The sequence below is a fragment of the Miniopterus schreibersii genome, assembly GCF_964146895.1.
Source record: "Miniopterus schreibersii genome assembly, chromosome: 16".
Classification (NCBI taxonomy): Eukaryota; Metazoa; Chordata; class Mammalia; order Chiroptera; family Miniopteridae; genus Miniopterus; species Miniopterus schreibersii.
In genome coordinates this window covers 43,833,135-43,851,952 of record NC_138116.1, presented here as the reverse complement: position 1 = coordinate 43,851,952, position 18,818 = coordinate 43,833,135, and the positions used below count along the sequence as shown (strand labels likewise).

The 18,818-nt window shown below is 56.4% G+C and overlaps 2 protein-coding genes across 6 annotated transcripts; one reads left to right on the top strand and one right to left on the bottom strand.

Annotated features, from left to right (window-relative positions):
* The first annotated feature begins 1,118 nt into the window (after positions 1–1,118).
* On the top strand, positions 1,119–6,859 carry MAPK7 (mitogen-activated protein kinase 7). Of its 5 annotated transcripts, none has more exons than XM_081162907.1 (7): positions 1,119–1,760; positions 2,326–2,562; positions 3,239–3,404; positions 4,029–5,110; positions 5,220–5,884; positions 6,235–6,368; positions 6,468–6,859. In XM_081162907.1, the coding sequence occupies exons 1-7, from the start codon at positions 1,733–1,735 to the stop codon at positions 6,619–6,621; spliced, it is 2,466 nt and encodes an 821-aa protein (XP_081019033.1). In that variant the 5' UTR covers positions 1,119–1,732; the 3' UTR covers positions 6,622–6,859. The 5 variants fall into 5 exon arrangements, with proteins under 5 accessions (XP_081019033.1, XP_081019034.1, XP_081019035.1 ...); XM_081162908.1 differs by lacking the exon at positions 1,119–1,760 and adding an exon at positions 1,789–2,023; XM_081162909.1 differs by lacking the exon at positions 1,119–1,760 and adding an exon at positions 1,789–2,023 and having other exon boundaries at positions 2,229–2,562.
* MFAP4 (microfibril associated protein 4) lies at positions 6,829–10,368 on the bottom strand. The gene is made up of 6 exons (XM_081162912.1): positions 10,087–10,368; positions 9,747–9,825; positions 9,313–9,467; positions 8,778–8,874; positions 8,521–8,703; positions 6,829–8,142 (listed from the first exon to the last, which is right to left on the bottom strand). The coding sequence occupies exons 1-6, from the start codon at positions 10,090–10,092 to the stop codon at positions 7,895–7,897; spliced, it is 768 nt and encodes a 255-aa protein (XP_081019038.1). The 5' UTR covers positions 10,093–10,368; the 3' UTR covers positions 6,829–7,894.
* Positions 10,369–18,818: the final 8,450 nt, after the last annotated feature.

The following is an 18,818-nucleotide window of genomic DNA, read 5'->3' as shown; positions in this document are numbered from 1 at the left end:
ATAAAAGTGGCCACCGGGGCTGGGACCAAGATTTTTCCTTAAGCCTTTTGAACCTTGCGAAAGTTTTCTTAAAAGAAGTGGTGGGTGGTGTCACATGCAGCAGAGCTCAGTAAGTCAGTGACAGAAGGATGCCCCCTGGATTTGAACAGTTAATTGATGACTTTTCCAGGACACAGTCAGGGCCTGGACGGTGGGGGACAGCGAAGCAGCCATGCTGGGCCGAAAGCAAATGAGAACCAGCTTATTCCAGCGGTACCCAAGAACCCCACTCCCACCAGCAACGCTTTTCTCCGGTAACAGTCACCCCTGGAAAAGAGAAGGGTCTTCCGAAAGGCTGGTAATGTGTGTTTTAAAATCTGAATTCAATACACTGGCACATTAAGTTTGTGAAAATTAGTGGAACTTTCTGCATGTATGCTTCAGTAAAAAGTAAAAAACACACATGCAATAGTGGGGAACATAAACGCACCAAAGCTCACTCTGGCCTGGACCCTCCCGTCCCAGCTCGGGGGAGGGGCCTCGCGGGGCCCGCAGGGGGCGGGCGCGGGCTCGGTGCAGCGCCCGCCTGGCCGCCGCTCCCCCCCGCCCCGGCCCCGCCCCGGCCCCCCCCCGCCGCCCGCTCCCCGCCGCCCCGGCCCCCCCCCCGCCGCCCGCTCCCCGCCGCCCCGGCCCCCCCCCGCCGCCCGCTCCCCGCCGCCCCGGCCCCCCCCCCGCCGCCCGCTCCCCGCCGCCCCGGCCCCCCCCCCGCCGCCCGCTCCCCGCCGCCCCGGCCCCCCCCCCGCCGCCCGCTCCCCGCCGCCCCGGCCCCCCCCCCGCCGCCCGCTCCCCGCCGCCCCGGCCCCCCCCCCGCCGCCCGCTCCCCGCCGCCCCGGCCCCCCCCCCGCCGCCCGCTCCCCCCCGCCCCGGCCCCCCCCCCGCCGCCCGCTCCCCCCCGCCCCGGCCCCCCCCCCGCCGCCCCGCCCCGCCCTCCCGCCGGGTGACAGCAGCCCTCTTCGGAGTCCCAGCCCCACACCTTCCCCGACAGCCCTCCCCGGGGCTCCCGCGCCAGCCTGTCCTCTCGGCCCACACGCCGGCCGCGGGCGCCCGGGCTGCGGCGGGGTTCGGGGCTCGGGGCGCCGGCCGGCTCCGCCCTCTCCGGGCGCCGGTGACCCCGGGGCACCTCGGAGGCCTGCAGGCGCCACGGCCCCGCCCGCGCCCGCTCCGCTCCGCCGCCGCCCACGGAGCCCGCGGCCGCGGGACAGGCCGAGGCCAGGGAGCAGCCGGCGGAGGCCCAGGGCCGCCGGGCACCGTGCGGAGAGGACCAGCCACCGAAGGCAGTGGCGGCTCTGGCCGGACGCCCTGCAATCCCGGGGGACGCGAACCCCGTTTGGACGCGAAGGGTCTCCCTCCATCTGGGAGATGTTTCCCCAGAGCCCGGCTCCGGGGCGATCGGGAAGGTGGCGGGGCACTGTCCCCGCGCGCCGGGGCTGACCGAGGACGGGGACTTCGAGAAGCCGCCGCCAGGGCCAGCCCCAGGCCTCAGCGCCTCGCGGCTCCCGGGACCTGCGGCGGGCAGGCGCCCTAGCGGAACCGGAAGCGCACCGGCCCCGGGGGCGTGGTCTTCCTGCGGGCGGCGCCGGGCTGCTTGCGCGCATGCGTGGGAGGGCGGCGCGGGCCCGGGCTCCCCCTGCCGACCGCCGAGCGCGCAAGGGGCGGCTCCCCCCGCGGAGCTGGACAGCGGCGCGCGGGCGGGATGGGGGGGCGGAGGCGTGGCGTCCACGGTGGGTGAGCCCGGATTGGGCGACGCAAACAAGGGGTGGGAACCTCCGCAGAAACCGCCCAGCGATTGGCCAGAGGCTGGAGGGAGCGTGGTCTGGGGAGGCGGGGCGCAGGGCCCCGCGGTGCCCAGCGCGGCGTTGAGGTGGTGGCGGCGGCCTTGAACGAGAGAGCCAGCGACTCGGGGAGCCCCCTCCGCGGGGACGGGAGGCCGGGGAGCCCCGGGGGCCTCCGAGAGCGGAGGAGGCGTCGGGCGAGGCGCGATCCGGTGAGTGTAGCCGAGGGGCCGAGCGCCCCGCCCCTCCCTTTCTTCCTGGACCGCGCCTGTGGCACCTCCCCCACCTCCGACCCCGCGTTCCACCCGACCTGAGCTCGGGGCTCCGAGTCCCGGGCGCGGCTCCGAGTCCCGGGCGCGGGGCGTCTGCTGCGGGCCAGCCACGCTCTTTTGCCTCTTACCCTCTCCATTGGCGTAGGGAACTTGGAAATTCCCTGGTCCTGCTCCCCAGCCTCACAGAGGGGAAACTGAGGCCCGGGCGGGGCGGGCGCCTCCTCACCAGCGTTTCCACGCAGACGCCATGGCCGAGCCCCTGAAGGAGGAAGACGGCGAGGACGGCTCTGGGGAGCCCCCCGGGCCGGTGAAGGCGGAACCCGCCGGTACCGCCGCCTCTGTAGCGGCCAAGAACCTGGCCCTGCTTAAAGCCCGCTCCTTCGACGTGACCTTTGACGTGGGGGACGAGTACGAGATCATCGAGACCATAGGCAACGGCGCCTACGGGGTGGTGTCCTCCGCACGCCGCCGGCTCACCGGTGAGCTCGCCCCTGGTGCGCGGCACAGCCGTGGAGGCCGGTTCCCGGCGTGAGAAGGCTGCCCCGTCCCAGACAGCCGGGAAGGAAAGCTGGGATGCAAATTCTGGTTTAAGTCAACAGACTGGGTGCCAGGCGCTGTGTTGGGCACAGTTCTCAGAAACTCTGGCATGGTGGTTTTGCCAGCACATCAGCCTACTTCCTCCTTAGAAAAATGACTCCCAGTTAGACCAGATTGGAGATCCCGTCCTGGGTTTCTCAAAGAGAAATGTGTTCTGGAGCCAGGGACTGGCACAGAGGATTGGTGGTGGGATGGGTGAGGTCTGAGATGGAGAGAGAGGCCAGGAGGTAGAATGAGCCAGGCATTATAGAGTCTAGACTTCACCACTAACTAGCTATGCAACCCCCAGTGAATTTCTGAGACAAGATTTCCTCATCTCTAACTTTGAGCTAATCTGTCTCAGAAGATAGATGTGAAGGGAAAACCTGATAATGTATGTAAAGTGATTAGCACAAGGCTTGGCACTAGTAGGTTTTCAGTACACAGTAGCTGCTGTTATTCAGTATATGGTAGCTGTTGTTATTTGCATCCTAGGTGGGAGGTGTTGAAAGGGGCCTTGTGTCACTCTGCAGCTGCCCCAAGGTACCTTATAGTATCTGTCTTTCCTCTGCTCCCCAGGCCAGCAGGTGGCCATTAAGAAGATCCCTAATGCTTTTGATGTGGTGACTAATGCCAAGCGGACCCTCAGAGAGCTGAAGATCCTCAAACACTTCAAGCATGACAACATCATTGCCATCAAGGACATCCTGAGGCCCACGGTGCCCTATGGCGAGTTCAAATCTGTGTAAGGAGAGGGGGCGGGAGAGGGAGGCAGAATTGGGACCTTTTCTGAAGGCTGGAACCGTATTGCCAAAGTTCTGGAAGGACAGCTGAACCTAATGTAAGGCAGGCTGGGAAAATTCCCACAATTCCAGGACCCTTAGGATTTTGCCAAAGGAAGAAGAGTACAGGTGTTACAGTTTTGTAGAATCTCAGTATATAGGGTGGTAAATGTAGGACACTCATACTATAATCACATCCTCCTTTTCCCATAGGAGACATCACTAATAAATCACACAACACTTTCCTACAGAAAATGGCCAAGATACCACAGTTTTCACCATAGTCCTTCAAGTAGCCACTACTAAACAATGGAGATGGCCCCCAAACTAAAACTATTGGCCAGCCCTGGTTTAGTCCAACCTCGTCTTTTCTCTGATGGAGAAGTACATCTGGAGAGGAAGGGATTTAACTTCACTTAAGTTCGTGGAGAAGTCGTAGAGATTCTAGAATTTTCATATCATGCTCTTGACCCCCTACAGAACCTGAGGGTATGAGGCCATTATATGTCTGGAGTCAGGAGGGCATGGTGAGGTTGAGGCTGGAGGTTGGGCAGGATAGCCCATGCCTCTCTCCCTTGTTCTCCTAGTTATGTGGTCTTGGACCTGATGGAGAGTGACCTGCACCAGATCATCCACTCCTCGCAGCCGCTCACACTGGAGCACGTGCGCTACTTCCTATATCAGCTGCTGCGGGGCCTCAAGTACATGCACTCAGCTCAGGTCATCCACCGTGACCTCAAGCCATCTAACTTGTTGGTGAATGAGAACTGTGAGCTCAAGATTGGTGACTTTGGCATGGCGCGGGGCCTGTGCACTTCACCTGCTGAGCATCAGTACTTTATGACCGAGTATGTGGCCACGCGCTGGTACCGTGCCCCTGAGCTCATGCTTTCACTGCATGAGTACACGCAGGCTATTGACCTGTGGTCCGTGGGCTGCATCTTTGGTGAGATGCTGGCCAGGCGCCAGCTCTTCCCAGGCAAAAACTATGTGCACCAGCTGCAGCTGATCATGATGGTACTGGGTACCCCATCGCCAGCTGTGATTCAGGCTGTAGGGGCTGAAAGGGTACGGGCATATATCCAGAGTCTGCCACCACGCCAGCCTGTGCCCTGGGAGACAGTGTACCCAGGCGCTGACCGCCAGGCCCTCTCCCTGCTGGGGCGAATGCTGCGTTTTGAGCCCAGTGCCCGTATCTCAGCAGCTGCTGCCCTTCGACACCCCTTCTTGGCCAAGTACCATGACCCTGATGATGAGCCTGACTGTGCCCCGCCCTTTGACTTTGCCTTTGACCGAGAAGCCCTCACCCGGGAGCGGATTAAGGAAGCCATTGTGGCCGAGATTGAGGACTTCCATGCACGGCGTGAGGGCATCCGCCAGCAGATTCGCTTCCAGCCTTCTCTGCAGCCTGTGGCCAGTGAGCCTAGCTGCCCCGACATTGAGATGCCCAGTTCCTGGGCTCCCAGTGGGGACTGTGCCATGGAGTCACCTCCACCAGCCCCACTGCCATGCCCTGGCCCAGCATCTGACACCATTGATATGACCCTGCAGCCACCTCCCCCATTGGCCAGTGAACCAGCCCCTCCAAAGAGGGAAGGTGCCATCTCAGACAACACCAAGGCAGCCCTCAAAGCTGCCCTGCTCAAGTCCTTGCGGAGCCGGCTCAGAGGTGCCTTACAGGAGCAGCTGCTGACTGGGGAATGGGGTGGCAGAAGAGGGACTCTGGGCTTATACAGGGCCATAGGCTCTTACTTTCCCCCTGTCCAACTTCCCTGTAGATGGCCCCAGTGCCCCCCTAGAAGCACCTGAGCCTCGGAAGCCAGTGACAGCCCAGGAGCGCCAGCGCGAACGGGAAGAGAAGCGGCGGCGGCGGCAGGAGCGAGCAAAGGAGCGGGAAAAGCGCCGGCAGGAGCGGGAGCGCAAGGAGCGAGGGACTGGGGCCTCTGGAGGCCCCTCTACCGATCCCCTGGCTGGGCTGGTGCTCAGTGACAATGATCGCAGCCTGCTGGAGCGCTGGACTCGAATGGCCCAGCCCCCAGCCCCCACCCTTGCACCAGCCCATGCCACAGTAACAACTCCTCCAGCCCAGCCCACCAGCCCTCCCGCTGGCCCTGTAGCCCAGCCCACTGGACCCCCACTGCAACCTGTAGGCTCTACCCCTGGTCCTGTACCACAACCTGCCTGCCCACCTCCTGGCCCTGCTCCCCACCCTGCTGGCCCCCCTGGGCCTGGCCCTTCTCCACTCCAGACCACCACCACCTCCAGCCTCCTGGCCCCCCAATCACTTGTGCCACCTCCTGGGATTCCTGGCTCCAGTACCCTGGGTGTTCTGCCTTACTTCCCATCTGGCCCACCCCCTCCAGACCCCAGGGGGGGCCCTCAACCCTCCACCTCAGAGTCACCTGATGTCAACCTGGTGACCCAGCAGCTGTCCAAGTCTCAGGTGAGAGGAGAAACCCAGGCCATGGGCCCAGGGAAAATGGGTTTGGGAAGTCCTTGCTGTTTGGTCGTATGTCTCATTTTGTGAAAACTGGGCAGCAGATAGGTTTTGTTTCCAAATTTATGCCCATGCTCATAGAAGGAGCATAATGCTGATGAACAGTTTGCTGAGATAAATTTGATGCTTCCTGGGAAGTGCCTGACCTGGAAATGGACCCTGCCAGCTCGAGGCTGGCACTGTCACCCATGGGTATCCAGGCAGAGCCTCCAGCAGTATCAGGACAGGGGGTTCCCTGCAGACCTCAGTCTGCTCTTGGTGGTGCCTGCATTGTAACCTGCCTTTGTACCCTGCAGGTGGAGGACCCTTTGCCCCCCGTGTTCTCAGGCACTCCAAAGGGCAGTGGGGCTGGTTATGGTGTTGGCTTTGACCTGGAAGAATTCCTAAACCAGTCTTTCGATATGGGCATGGCTGATGGCCCACAGGATGGGTAAGTTGGCTGGACCAAACTTCTAGAACAGAACTGGGTACCTGGTGTAGGAGGAGCCTGCCTTGGCTAACAGCTCTCCTTGCCACCCTTTCCCTGCAGCCAGACAGACTCAGCCTCGCTCTCAGCCTCCCTGCTTGCCGACTGGCTCGAGGGCCATGGCATGAACCCTTCCGACATTGAGTCTCTGCAGCATGAGATCCAGATGGATTCCCCCATGCTGCTGGCTGACCTGCCTGACCTCCAGGAGCCCTGAGGCCCATAGCCTGTGCCTCGGTGCCAGGGAAGACTAGCTCCGAGGCCTACAGGAGCATTCCCAAGGGCTGGAGGCTTGGGCCGGCAGGGGATGCTTGGCTTGGGATTATTCTGCAGGTTCATCTCAGACCCACCCCACAGCCTTAAGTAGCTACTTGAGCCACCACCGAGCCATGACAGGATCAGGAAATCCCTATTCCCCCGGTGATCCTTTTCAGTATTATATTTTTATTGTGTAATTTTATAATTAGTCATTCTTTTTTCCATCAAAATGAGACCTGTGAAATATAAGGCTCCCTCTGGCGCCTAACTCCAGATATCTTTTTGGAATGGAGAGCAGTGTGCTGTTAGTAGGGAAACGGGGAAGAGCCAGGCCCCACCTTTGGGGGCCAAACAAATGCAGTTGCATGCACAACAGCCAAAGCCAGTTCATTCAGTCCTGAGGTTTATTGAGCCCTCCACTCCCCACCTGCTTCCAGCCTCACAGAAGTTGTCCTGTGCCCCTCACATGGTCAAACCTCAGCCCTGACCAGTGGGAGGACTTCATATCTATGCCTACCTCGATTGTGGCTGTTTTAGGGTGGTGTGCAGTAGCTGTGGTGAAGAACAGTTTTAGCATTGAGCTTTGGGGGCTTGGGATGGGGCAGGGAAAGCTGAGTATGATAGTGAGATGGGGTTAGGGGGTCCATGGTGCTCACCGCTAGAGAATAAGTTGGTGGGAGGGAAGCGAAGGATAAGAGACACTTTGAGAACAGCCAGAGGGCTGCTGGGGTGGTAATGGTGGTCAGGCAGGTGGTCTAGACACTCTGGGTGCTGATCAGACCAGCACGCCAGGCTGGCCCCGACAGATGAGCCCACCATAAGGAGGCTAGCTAAAGTGGAACATGAGAGCCTGCAGCCTGGAAGAGCAGCTCCTGGCTCACAGTGTCAGTACAGGGCTGAGGCAGCCAAGAGTCTTGTGGAGCCCAGCCAGGTCCAGGCTGAGCACGCCTTTCAGAGGAGGCCTGGGAAGCTGGTTGGCAGCATAGCCTCAGGTGGAGGGGAGGAGAGGCCTGGCTTAGAGGTGGATGCTCTGGTGTGACAGGATTAGCTGGGGCTAGAGCCATAAAGCCCCCTATGAGAAGCGGGTGCCAAGAGAGCTGCAGAACTAGCATAGGGAGTGGGCACAGCAGTGGGGGGCATAGGCACAGGAGAGGGGGGGCACAGGCAGAGCAGGGGAGCACTCATGGAGATGAGCAGCGGGAGGGGCGTTGGGGCTTGATGGGGCCAGCCCCTCAGGTCCGGCGTATTTTCATCTCAGTGCGCTTGAGAGAGTAGTAGAAGCCCTTCCACTGGGCCCAGTTGATGCCATTGGCATAGGAGAGATGGGAGCCACCCAGGTAGAAGCCATTGAGGTTGGCAAAGTGGCAGCTTCGGAACCAGAAGGCTCCGGAGGAGAGGGCTGCACAGTTCTGCACAAAGAGGTCCTGGTCCCGGTCGAAGGTAGAGAACTTCTGGCCACTGTGGTAAGACAGGGAGTCGCCTGGCAGAGAAGAGGGGTAGGCTGCTGAGGCAGGGAGCTGAGCCCCATGCTTGCAGGGTGATGGCTGCAGTAATGAGTGGTGCTGTGAGAGCCACCATGTGTCAGCCTGGCAGGGTGGGACACCCTTCCTGAGCCGGAGACGGGGTAGCTGAGCTCCCGGGAAGAGAAACAGCTGCTCCTGGGGGCTGCATGGAGGGGAGCGGGCGTGGCTTCTCCCAGGCTGAGCTGGTTGGGAGCCAGCTGTGACCCTTCCAGGCCAGGAAGGGAGGGGGGGCCCTGAGGGGGTCAGGGACCAACTGGGCAGGGCCAGCCCTGCTTTTTCCCCACATCCCCTCCTTATACCTGCCCCGCTGTCCTTATACCTGCCCCTTCTTATACCTGCCCCGCCGTCCTCAAAGCCTGCCACGTAGAGGGAGTAGCCATCCTCTTCGGCACTGACTGCGTTGGGCGAGATGGAGAAGTCGACGTACTTGGCATAGGCAGTGTTGTTCTCAAAGTCCTCCAAGTCCACTCGCAGTTCGTACTTCTGCTTCAGCGTCAAAAGGTGCAGGTTCTGCAGCCCTGGGGAGGAGGGGCAGCAGGTCAGCAAGGACCTGGCCCTGGGGCAGCCCCAGCCTACCTGGGACCCGCCTTACCCAGCCAGTATTCCCCGTCGGCGCGGCCAAAGCCTAGCTTGTAGTCGTTCCAGCCCCGGAAGAAACTCACTGAGCCATTGAATCTCTTCTGGAAAACCTGGAGCAGAGACAACAGGCCTGGATTTTCAAGGGTCCAGTGGGGCAGGGGCCTCACCCAGGTATGGTACTGAGGTGTTTTGTTAAAGGACTGAGCTGGGGGCCTAAAACAAGGCGCACACTGGCACCACTCGGGGCGCAGCTGCTGAGTGCTGGCAAGAGGTTAGGTGGCTGTTCAGGCACCAGGGTAGGAGCTTTGTGCTGGCTGTGGGATGTTGAGTGAGTTATGTCACCTCTCTGGGCTTCAGTTCCTTGTCTATGAGAGGTACCTTCCTCCCAGGATTATGAGGGCTGTGTGCACCTAGAATGCAGTTGGCAGCATTTCACACACTGCCTTGGGCATTGTTATCCCCATTTTAGAGATGAAGAAATTAAGGCGCCCAGAGGTGAAGCACACACTGGGACTAGAGCTGGGCCTCTGCTCCCTCCTCCCACTCACCGTCCACTTCCCGCCCTCAGTGGTCATGTCACAGAAGACAGGCACAGGCACGCTGGGGCCCAAGGGGTAGATGAGATAGACGCCATCGGCCTGGTAGCCCTGGGCGTAGATGTCGTCGCAGTCCAGGGGCTGCTGGAGGCAGGACTTCTCCAGAGCTGGGGAGTGGGGGTGGGAGGATGAGGAGAGGGGGCCAAGGCACAACGCACACCTCGGCACCCCACAGCTTGCCTCTGTCCCTGGGGGCAGGGTGCTCTGTCAAGAAATTGCAAGATTTCTTGGCGAGGGGGATGCTGGAAGGTCATCTCATCCACCTGCCCCGTTTTATAGAGCAGGAGACCGAGTCCTGCAAAGCTGGCTGACTCCCAGAATGACGGCTCAGAACAGCCTCTCACCCAGCCTGTTGGCCAGGCTGCATTTGCAAATGGGCTGCTTACCATCTCCCCGGATCCCGGAGGCCTGGGGGGCGCAGTGGGGAGTGGAGAGAAGCAGCAGCAGCGGCAGGGCCAGGAGGGCCTGGTAGCAGGAAAATGGTCATCTCAGCACAGTCCTTCCCTCCGGCCCCAGGGTCCTCCTGCTTTCTCAGCACTTGCCCCAACACACACCACCCCCTGCCAGAAACTCCGCTCTCTGGACAGGCTCAGCACCCTTGCAGACTGAGTTTCAGCTGGATGGAGAACCCCCGGTGCTCTCATAGTCCCCTCTCTGGTCAGGGTCCTCTCCATGAAAAGGCCTCGATCCCCCAACACCAGGAGTCCCCCACCCAGGGCCCCGTACCTTCATGCTGCCAGTTCAGCTCAGAGCGGCTGGGTGTCTGCTGCCCCAGACTGCAGCCGCCCAGAGTTATGTGCTGGGCCCCAGCCAGCGGCCCCAGCCCCACCCCCTGGAACTGCAGAACCCCCCTCTCCCTATCCTGGGCACTGAACCAGCGTCTGCTCGAGCCAGGGGACCACCTGTGTCTCATTAGGCTTGTCAGGGGCAGAGTACTACAGACATTAACTCTCGCTGGCTCAGCCCCGAAGATGTTTTTATTCGCTCCCCCCCTTTCCTGGCCTGTGTCAGCCACTGGGAGGAGGCTGGGGGGGGGGGTGTATGAGTATGCCTGGGTTCTGAGGAGGGGAGGCCCATGGGGTGGGGGTGGGCACAGCTTCAGAGCTCCTGATGTCAGGGCCAGACTGGGGTGGGGTGGGTGAAGAGGCAGCAGGGGCCAGGCAGGCTCCTGGCAGGGCCGGGACATTTCTAAGCCATGAGCACGACTTGCAGGCGTCCAACTGCTGTCTGCTCCAGCTCAAGCCAGGGCCCCTCTCCAGCCCCCTTCTTTCCCTCCCAGACTCCCCCAGGGATCTGTCTGTCTGGCTCACACACTGGAGCATAGGGCCTCCTTTGTTTTTCTCCACCTCACCATCCCCCCTTCCTTTTTTCAAACTCCTCACTGTGGCCCCCATCCAACATCAGACTCCCCTCTCGGCCGCTCAACCATTGTACTGTTTTCCTAGCCCTGAAAGGCACCTCTTCCCTTTCTGCCCCCACTGAGCCAAGGTGTCATCCTGTCCACCTCCCAACCATCCCTGAGGACCAGTGTTCCTTTTGTCACTGGGTCTAGCCTCCTTAGAGACCCCTCACCAGGGTGCTTGTCCAGCCTCTTTGTGGGTCTCCCTGCTTCTCACAGGCTGCCAGAACACTCTAGATGGCTGCTCTGTCACCACCTGCTTGAAGCCTCCAGTGGCTCCCTATCACCTCGGGTTGAGGCTAGAGGAACTTCACGTCTGGCATACCTAAGGACCTTATCCATTACTGCTTGTAGCTCATACAGTCCAGTCTTCCCCTTAGCCACACCAGCCTTCCCTGCCGTTGCCTGCTCTGTTTATTTAACTGTGTGGCCCACCTGTCGGCTTCTGCTTGGCCATAAGGGAGGTCTGTCATTCCAGCACTCTCAGCACCCATCACAGAGCCTGGTACAGAGGCCTCGCACAAGCCTCATTCACAGATCAAATATCCTTCGAGCATGTACTTGGTGCTGGCTGCTGGGGACACAATATCTGCCCCCAAGGAGTGGCAAACACAGGCATTAGACAGTCCGTTGCGAGTAGAATGTGTGTTATGAAACAGCCTTTGTTGAAAGGATGAACAAATGAAATATCCAGAGGTACAAAGTAAGAAAGCAGCTCCACCTCAGTTCCCTTTTAACCCCTAGACAAGCCCAGCTGGCCGCCTTGGGTCGGTCCTGTAGCTGCTAGTAAGAGTTGCCTCTCATGTCCTGTCCTGGGGGTTCTGGAGCAAGGCTGCCTGCATTCAAATCCAGGTTGTGCCACATACTGGTTGGGTGACCTTGAACCTAGCCTCTCCATGCCTCGGTTTCCTCTTCCTCCTTGTGAATATGTAGTATCTCCTTCAAGAGTATGGTAAAGCCCAGCCGGGTGTGGCTCAGCGGTTGAGCGTCGACCTAGGATCCAAGTGATCGGGGTTCGATTTCCGGTCAGGACACATGCCCGAGTTGCGGGCTCGATCCCCAGTCAGGGGCGTGCAGGAGGCAGCCGATCAATGACTCTCTCATCATTGATGTTTCTCTCTCTCTCCTCTCTCTGAAATCAATAAAGATATATTTTTTAAAAAAAGTATGGTAAGGATCACACAATCTCATCAAGTGCCTAGCGCAGTGCCCACAGTTGGTAACTACTTACTAAATGTTAGCTGTCTTCATCATAAATGACGATCGTCGTTCGATGGATGGACTTTAATCCTTGTCTATGGGAAGGATGGTTGCCTGCCCCTCGGTGTCCACTCTTCTCTTGGTCCTGAGTAGTAAGATCCTGGGTTTTAGCTGAACTGATTGTCTAACATCCCTTGATGAGGCCACATGACTAAATTTTGGCCAACAAGGTGCAAAGGGCAGTATCATAAAGGTAGGTAGCAATTCCCTCTTCTTTCTCCCTGTGTCCTGTTGCTGGCGTGATGGCGGGAGCTCTAGCTGCCACCTTAGTGGGGTGGAGGCCCATCCAGGATGGTGGAGGGGTAGTCTGGGGGGAGCTGAGCCCCTCAACGTCATGGAGTGGGCCAAGGCCAGCTTTGGGCTGCCTTCTAGGCCTGTTTTATGTGGAAGAGAAACGTCGATCTAGTTTAAGCCTCGTGTTTATCCTGATGCCCACTGCTGAATGTCACCCTACTAGCAATGCCAGCTGAGTTTAGCACAGACTACAAACGGGAAAAGAATGAAAGGTCAGTCATTGAAACAAAGTAAAGTGTGTTCTAAGTCAAGTATCAAAGACTTGCACAGTACAACTAATAAAGGAACAACAAAAAAGTAAGGTAGCAATCATGTTTTGCTTTTGCCTATCAGTTTTTTAAAAACTTAATGTATGTGGTGTGGCAAAGCAGACACTGTGCTCCCCGGATATGGCTGTGACTGAGTGTTGGGGAAGGAAATTTGCACGCACACCAAGGGCCAAGAGTCAGTAACTGCAGTCTGGAAATCCTGTCTGAAGGAAGCACTCTGACATTGAAAACATAGTGGACATTGCTGGCTGCCCGGCCTGGCAAACTGCTTCCCAAGTTTGGGGGTTCCCCCTAATTGGGTTATGGGGCGCTTGCTTTCCCTGGCTTCCTTTAAGTTTGGTTGGAGGCACATGACCTTAGTTTAGCCAATCAAATGAACTGCCCTGGGTTTCATTTTGGGAGGTGTTGGTTAGAGAAGCGGGAGCATGAAAAATCCGTTCTTGGGGTGGCGGTAACTCTGGAGGTGTCTGGGTTCTAGGGTCTCTGGTGACTTTGCAAGTGTGGGGCTGACTTCAGCTGCAGAGTCCTGAGCCCGGTTCTCAGCCCTCCTGGCGACTGGTTTGCTCTGCCTGTTATCTGTGAAAAAGACTCCCAACTCACACAGATGAAATGTTTACCAACTCTGACTTTGTTGGGAGGCGTTCAAGGCCTTAGAGTTGCTGAGAGACTGGAGAACTAGCTTGACCAGGGGTGGGCGGGAGCTGATGCTGCTCAAGGCTCTGGGAAACAGGCCCTAAATACTGGTCTTAAAGCAAGGCCGTCGGCCAGGGTGACGCTGCTCACTGCACAGGCCTGTGGCTTTGTCTGGTCAAGACCTAGATTCCAGAAGGTGGGAGCACCCCATCCCACCTTGCTCTGTCCTCTGTGCCCAGGGCATCACTGGGTTCCCATGGCCCCTGGCTTCTGGCTGGATTTGGCCAATGGGAGGCGCTGGCAGGAGATGGGAGAAGAGAGAGGTCGGGGTAGCTCTCTGTGGCTCCTGTCCTACCCAGGACTTCAGTTTTGGCAATGGCTGTGCCCCTCCCCCATCATCGCTCCTGCTGTAACCCCTTCACGGGCCCTTCCTCCTGCTAGTCCGAGGGTGCCTCAACACCCCAGGCTGGGTTCCTTGATGCCCACACTCAATAGTCCCGTCATCAGATTCTCTTAAAAACAAACAGAACAGCTGAGTCTGCCTTCCTTTCCTGCCAAGGTCTTTGTTTGGTTCTAAAAGCCCGGCAGCCTGTGGAATGTCTGGGGCAACAGCTGAGGACAAGACCCTGAGCTACTCCTCTGATTGTCACCCACCTTCAGCCTGAGCAGGGGAGTTTGTGGAGGGAATTCCTAGTAGCAGAGAGCACTCAGGAAGGGGAAAGGGTGTGTTCCCCAACCCAGGCCGGTGAGGGGCTCCAAGAGGGATGGGGGGTCTGCCAGAAAGAAACTATGGCTGAGCTCCCGAAGCCCAGCCCTTCCCCAGAGCTGCTGCCATGGCAGGGGAGGGCTGCTGAGAAGGCAGCGGGCATGAGCACTGGTGCTGCCACCGGAGGGCAGGGCCTGCGCAGGCACTGGCAGGACCAGAGTGTGGAATTCTGGGGGCCCGGATGGTGCTGAGGAACCTCAGGGCAGATGGGATCAGGGCCCACGCTAGTGGCCTCATTTCAGCAAACCGACCTCTTTAAAGGCCCTGCCCCCAAATAGTCATGTTCTGAGGTGCTGGTAGTTAGGGCTCCAACACATGACTTTGGTGGGGGGACACATTTCAGCCCCTAACAAGCACCTACTAGGGTGCGTCAGGCACTCTTTACCCCTACGTAGGCAGCAGTGAACAGACACAACGTTCAGCTCTCCTGGAGCTAGAGAGGGCAAAGGGAAAAATAAAGTGAACTGATGGCCAGGGCGTGAAAAACATAGGGATGGGGGCGGGGCGGGGCGGGCATGGCGAGAAGAGGCCGTGCTCACACGGGGATGAGGCCCAGCCAGGGTCTTTTGTGATGGGGAGCACATTCCCTTTCCATATTTTTTTCTTTGTGGAGGAAAATTATGAGGAATTGGGTGGGTGTCTCTCCCCACTTTTTTGTAGTTTGGGGCTGGTTCGGTTTAACTGAGAATGCGGCCAGGAGGAGCGGCATGTTGGAGAGGGGCGGGTATCCAGCGCCAGGCGACAGTGTTTGCAGTTGACCCTGAAGGCCTTTGGGACTGGGGCATGTTGAGATACGGCCTCCATTCTGTTTACCATCTGAGATTTATGCCACTTAAGGGCTTGGTTTTGTGTGGCTCTGTGCACTCTGTGGATGTTGCTGTGCACTGGGGAGAAAATGGGCAGGTGAAAGTTTCTGGGTTTGGTTTTAACCGTCCAATGAATGTGTGCACGTAGCTGGGAAAGCAGGTGCTGAAGGCCCTTCAGTGAAAACCAGCAGCCCCCTGGGACTTGAGGAGACCTTGGGTGGGCCTTTTCCATTTCATTGTGGGGCCACTGGTGGCCCTTCCCCAGTGGAGACTGTGTCCTCATGCCGAGAAAGTTCTTTTCTACCCCCTCTTTCACTGCTTTCTTCCTTCCATTTTCTCTGTTCCCTTTCTGATCATTTTATTAGTTGGATGTTGGACTTCCCAAATCGAACCTTTATTTGTTCTTATCTTTTCTCTGACATTTTCCATCTCTGTGTTTTTAAATCTAATTTCTGGAGCATACCCTTAATGACCAACACTCCTATTGATGTAAAAAAGTGGGTTATATTATTTTAATTTTTCCTTTGCTCCTTGTTTTAAGGCTTTCTGGGGGATATAACTTATAGATTGTGAACTCTGACTGTAAGTGAGCAGCTCAACAATTGCTCCTTTAAACAAACAGATTTTATTTTTTAGAGTACTGTCAGGTTCACAGCAAAACTGAAGAGAAAGTGCAGAGATTTCGCACATAACATGTGCAGAGCCCACCTCCCCCGCTATCAGCATCTCCCACCAGAGTGGTGCACTTGGTATAATCAGTGAACTTACATAGTTTTGCCTTTTGCAGTGTCATATAGTTGGAATCATACAGTATGTACACTTTTCAGATTGGCCGCTTTCACTTATTGATATGCTTTTACGTTTCCTTCATGGCTTGAGTAATATTCCGTTGTCTGGATGTACCACAGTTTATCTACTCACCTACTGAAGGACATCTTGGTTGCTTCCAAGCTTCGGCATTTATGAATAAAACTGCTATATTTGGGTAAATACCAAGGAGTGTGATTGCTGGATTGTATGGTAAGAGTATGTTTAGTTTTTTATCAAATTGCCTAACTGCCTTCCCAAGTGGCTGCACCATTTAGCACTCCTGCCAGCAGCGAATGAGAGTTCCTGTTGCTCCACATGCTCGCCAGCATTTGGTGTTGTCAGTGTTCTGGTTTTCTTCGTTCTAATAGGTGAATAGTTTTGTTGTTTTAACTGGCAGTTCCCTAATGACATAGGATGTGGAGCATCTTTTCATATGCTTATTTGACACCCGAGTATCTTTTTTTGGCGAAGTGTCTGTGCAGATCTTTAGTCCACTTTTTAATTGTGCTCTTCACATTCTTACTGTTGACTGAATTGCTCCTTTTTAATGCCATGCATTATTTTCTCTTGGTTTTGTTTTGTTTTGTTCTGTGGACACATATCTTCTTTCATTTCTTCGAGGATATAGACTATAACTTGTGAATTTTTCTTCTGTTTCCTGCATTGTCTCTCTTTCCTCCGCCCGTTTGATTTGGTCACTCTCTCTCGTGTCTGAGGCTTTCTTCAAATGCTTGCTTCTGATTTGTTTAGATTTTCGAGGAGGCCCCAGAACCTGTTAGGGAGCTGTGTGGGCCCAGCTGGGGCTGTGCTTCACTGCGGCTGACGGATCGGAAGTGTGTTCTGCTCCGCAGAATGCAAGGCCTGACGACAGTAGCACAATCAGATGGAGGTGTTTTATTTTGGTTTTCACAAAACAAACAAAACACAGAAATGGGCAGAGCAGGGTTACTTGAGCATTTATAACTTATTTTTACTTCCATACTGTCTTTTCAGTGGGCTTTGGAAGGACAAGAAAAAAAGTCTGAGATGAATTCCCCCAGACAAAACCCCATGGGTATTTACACAGTTCATCTTATTCTAAATAATTTCCTGCTGTAGGCACAATGTTTTGCCTTTTTTAAAAAAAATCTTTTAAAAAACAGTGTTTATTTTAAAAGTAAGATGCTCAAGAGACTTTAAGAAGGTCCAAAGGCCTAGAGATATCCTGGTTTCAGATGAGATCACAGGCAGGTGTGACTGTTGCTTTTTCTGTTGTTAACGCCTAAATTTCAGTGTGCTCGACTCTCTCCTCCAGGCCCCGTCTAGTGGAGAGCGGTGACCTCCTCCGCCTCTCAGCACACGTCATGTTTACCACACTGGGAACAATAAGAAAAGCAGAGGCATCACCAATCACTGTCATTGCCAGGCTGAAATTTTATGATCCAGGGAGAAAGCTGCCACAGCAATTCCAAAAATAAAAATTAATCCAGTAAAGAAGAAAAAGAATCATTTGCAGAATCTATAAGATCACTTTAAACGTGAGATGCTGAAGTCATGACATTAAATGGAGCTCTTGACCAACCAGAAAAGTCAAACTCCTTTCAAGAGGAGATGTGTTTTGTCTTTTATAAATGAGGGGAAACTGAGGCTCAGAGGAGCAGCAGGACCAGTGTCAGAACCTGAAGCCTGTTCATTTCCTACATTTTTGGGAGCCCCAAGAGACTTCTGACCCCCTGGGACAGGAGAACATCAGGTGCTTGGGAACATCGTGGGAGAGCAGGAGAGTTCGAGAGAAGATAGGGCAGATTCTTTGGGGCCTTGTCGATGTAGGAAGGACTTTAACTTGTATAGTTGTAAACTGTGGGAAGGAAGGGCTGTGAAGTCCAAGGCCTGTGCATAGTTGTATTAATCTGGTTACACCAAGACTAAATGTCTAGTTCTTGCTTGAGGTAGAACTAAGAGCAGGTTCTTCTTTTTCCTGCCAAGAGAGTTGGTCATGAGTCAAAGAAGAGACTCACCAGGATAAGAAAAACCAAAGCCAGTTTTAATGCCCTGCTCCACCCTCCAGACCTTGGAGGGAGCACAGGGCAGGCACTCCTTCCCAGGGCCAAGCAGACAGTGGGGCCAGGCAGGAGTGGGAGGGGGGGTGTGTCATCTGGGCTACCTGTGGGTCCCTGAGGGGCTGGATCTCCCTGATCCAACCACGGCATTGCCACTTGGGTGTCCTGTGCCCTCCAAGGCCTTCCCTGGCTGGATGAGGGTGGTCTTGGCTCTTGTGGAGAGTGGTCATGCCCTTTCAGGCTGGACCCTCACAGGTGACCTCTGATCTCTCTAAGCTAAAGGGCAGCCATACCCTGGCATTTCTAATAAAGGTGGATAGGCCACAATTTATTTCCTTGTTCGTTCTTGTCTTGGTGGGCATTTGGGTTGTTTCCAGGTTGGTTATTATGAATAAAGCCATGGCTCTGTCTTCCGTGAATGTTCGCCCTCCCCCCCCACAGATGTCTGCCCAGGCGTGGCTGCGGGCACAGGGGGCTTGCTTAACTTTGGGGGAGGCTGCCGCATACTCTCCACAGGGACTGCAGCGGCTCACACCTCCCCCGCAATTCAGGAGACCACCTGATGCTAATCCAGGTTTGTGGACTGCAGCTAATTTAAAAAAAATTTTATTATTTACTTTTTGTTAATACCCCCGTGGGTATTAACATGCCTTTATTAATTTGAGAGAAAGAAACATCAATGTGAGAGAGAAACATCCATCCATTCCCCCCCACATGTGTCCCAATCGGGGATCAAACCCGATACCTGGGTATGTGCCCTGACTGGGAATCTAACCTGTGACCTTTCTGTGCACAGGATGACACTCAACCAACTGAGCCATAGGGGCCAGAGCGACTGCAGCTAATTTAGAGTACCATCTGGTGCCCAAAAGAGGGCACCCCAACATACACTGGCTATTTCAGGGGATTGTCCTGGGGTCCTACCCACACACTCAGTGTAGCCAGCCTTCGAACAGGTCCCAGAGCGTCACAGAGGTGACAAGAGTGAAGTCCAGTGTGTGGCCCCTTGGGGGTTGTGTGCTGGGAGAGGAATGGGGATCCCTGTAAGGAAGGTTCAGGGAAGCCACGTGGGGGAGGGGAAATCTCAGCAGAGACCTGGAGGGTAAGAGTGGGCCAGACGGAGGGGGGAAGAGGCATCCTGGGCTGGGGGCGCCTCTGGGCCCTGCCAGCTGCGGTGGGTGG

Coding starts and splice junctions, on each gene's coding strand:
- MAPK7 (XM_081162907.1), top strand. CDS start 1,733: ATGGGGGGGCGGAGGCGTGGCGTCCACG. Junction 2,563..3,238: donor CGCACGCCGCCGGCTCACCG/GTGAGCTCGCCC, acceptor TCTGCTCCCCAG/GCCAGCAGGTGGCCATTAAG. Junction 5,885..6,234: donor AGCAGCTGTCCAAGTCTCAG/GTGAGAGGAGAA, acceptor TGTACCCTGCAG/GTGGAGGACCCTTTGCCCCC.
- MFAP4 (XM_081162912.1), bottom strand. Junction 9,468..9,746: donor CTCCGGGATCCGGGGAGATG/GTAAGCAGCCCA, acceptor CCCACTCCCCAG/CTCTGGAGAAGTCCTGCCTC. Junction 8,704..8,777: donor CGACGGGGAATACTGGCTGG/GTAAGGCGGGTC, acceptor CCTCCTCCCCAG/GGCTGCAGAACCTGCACCTT.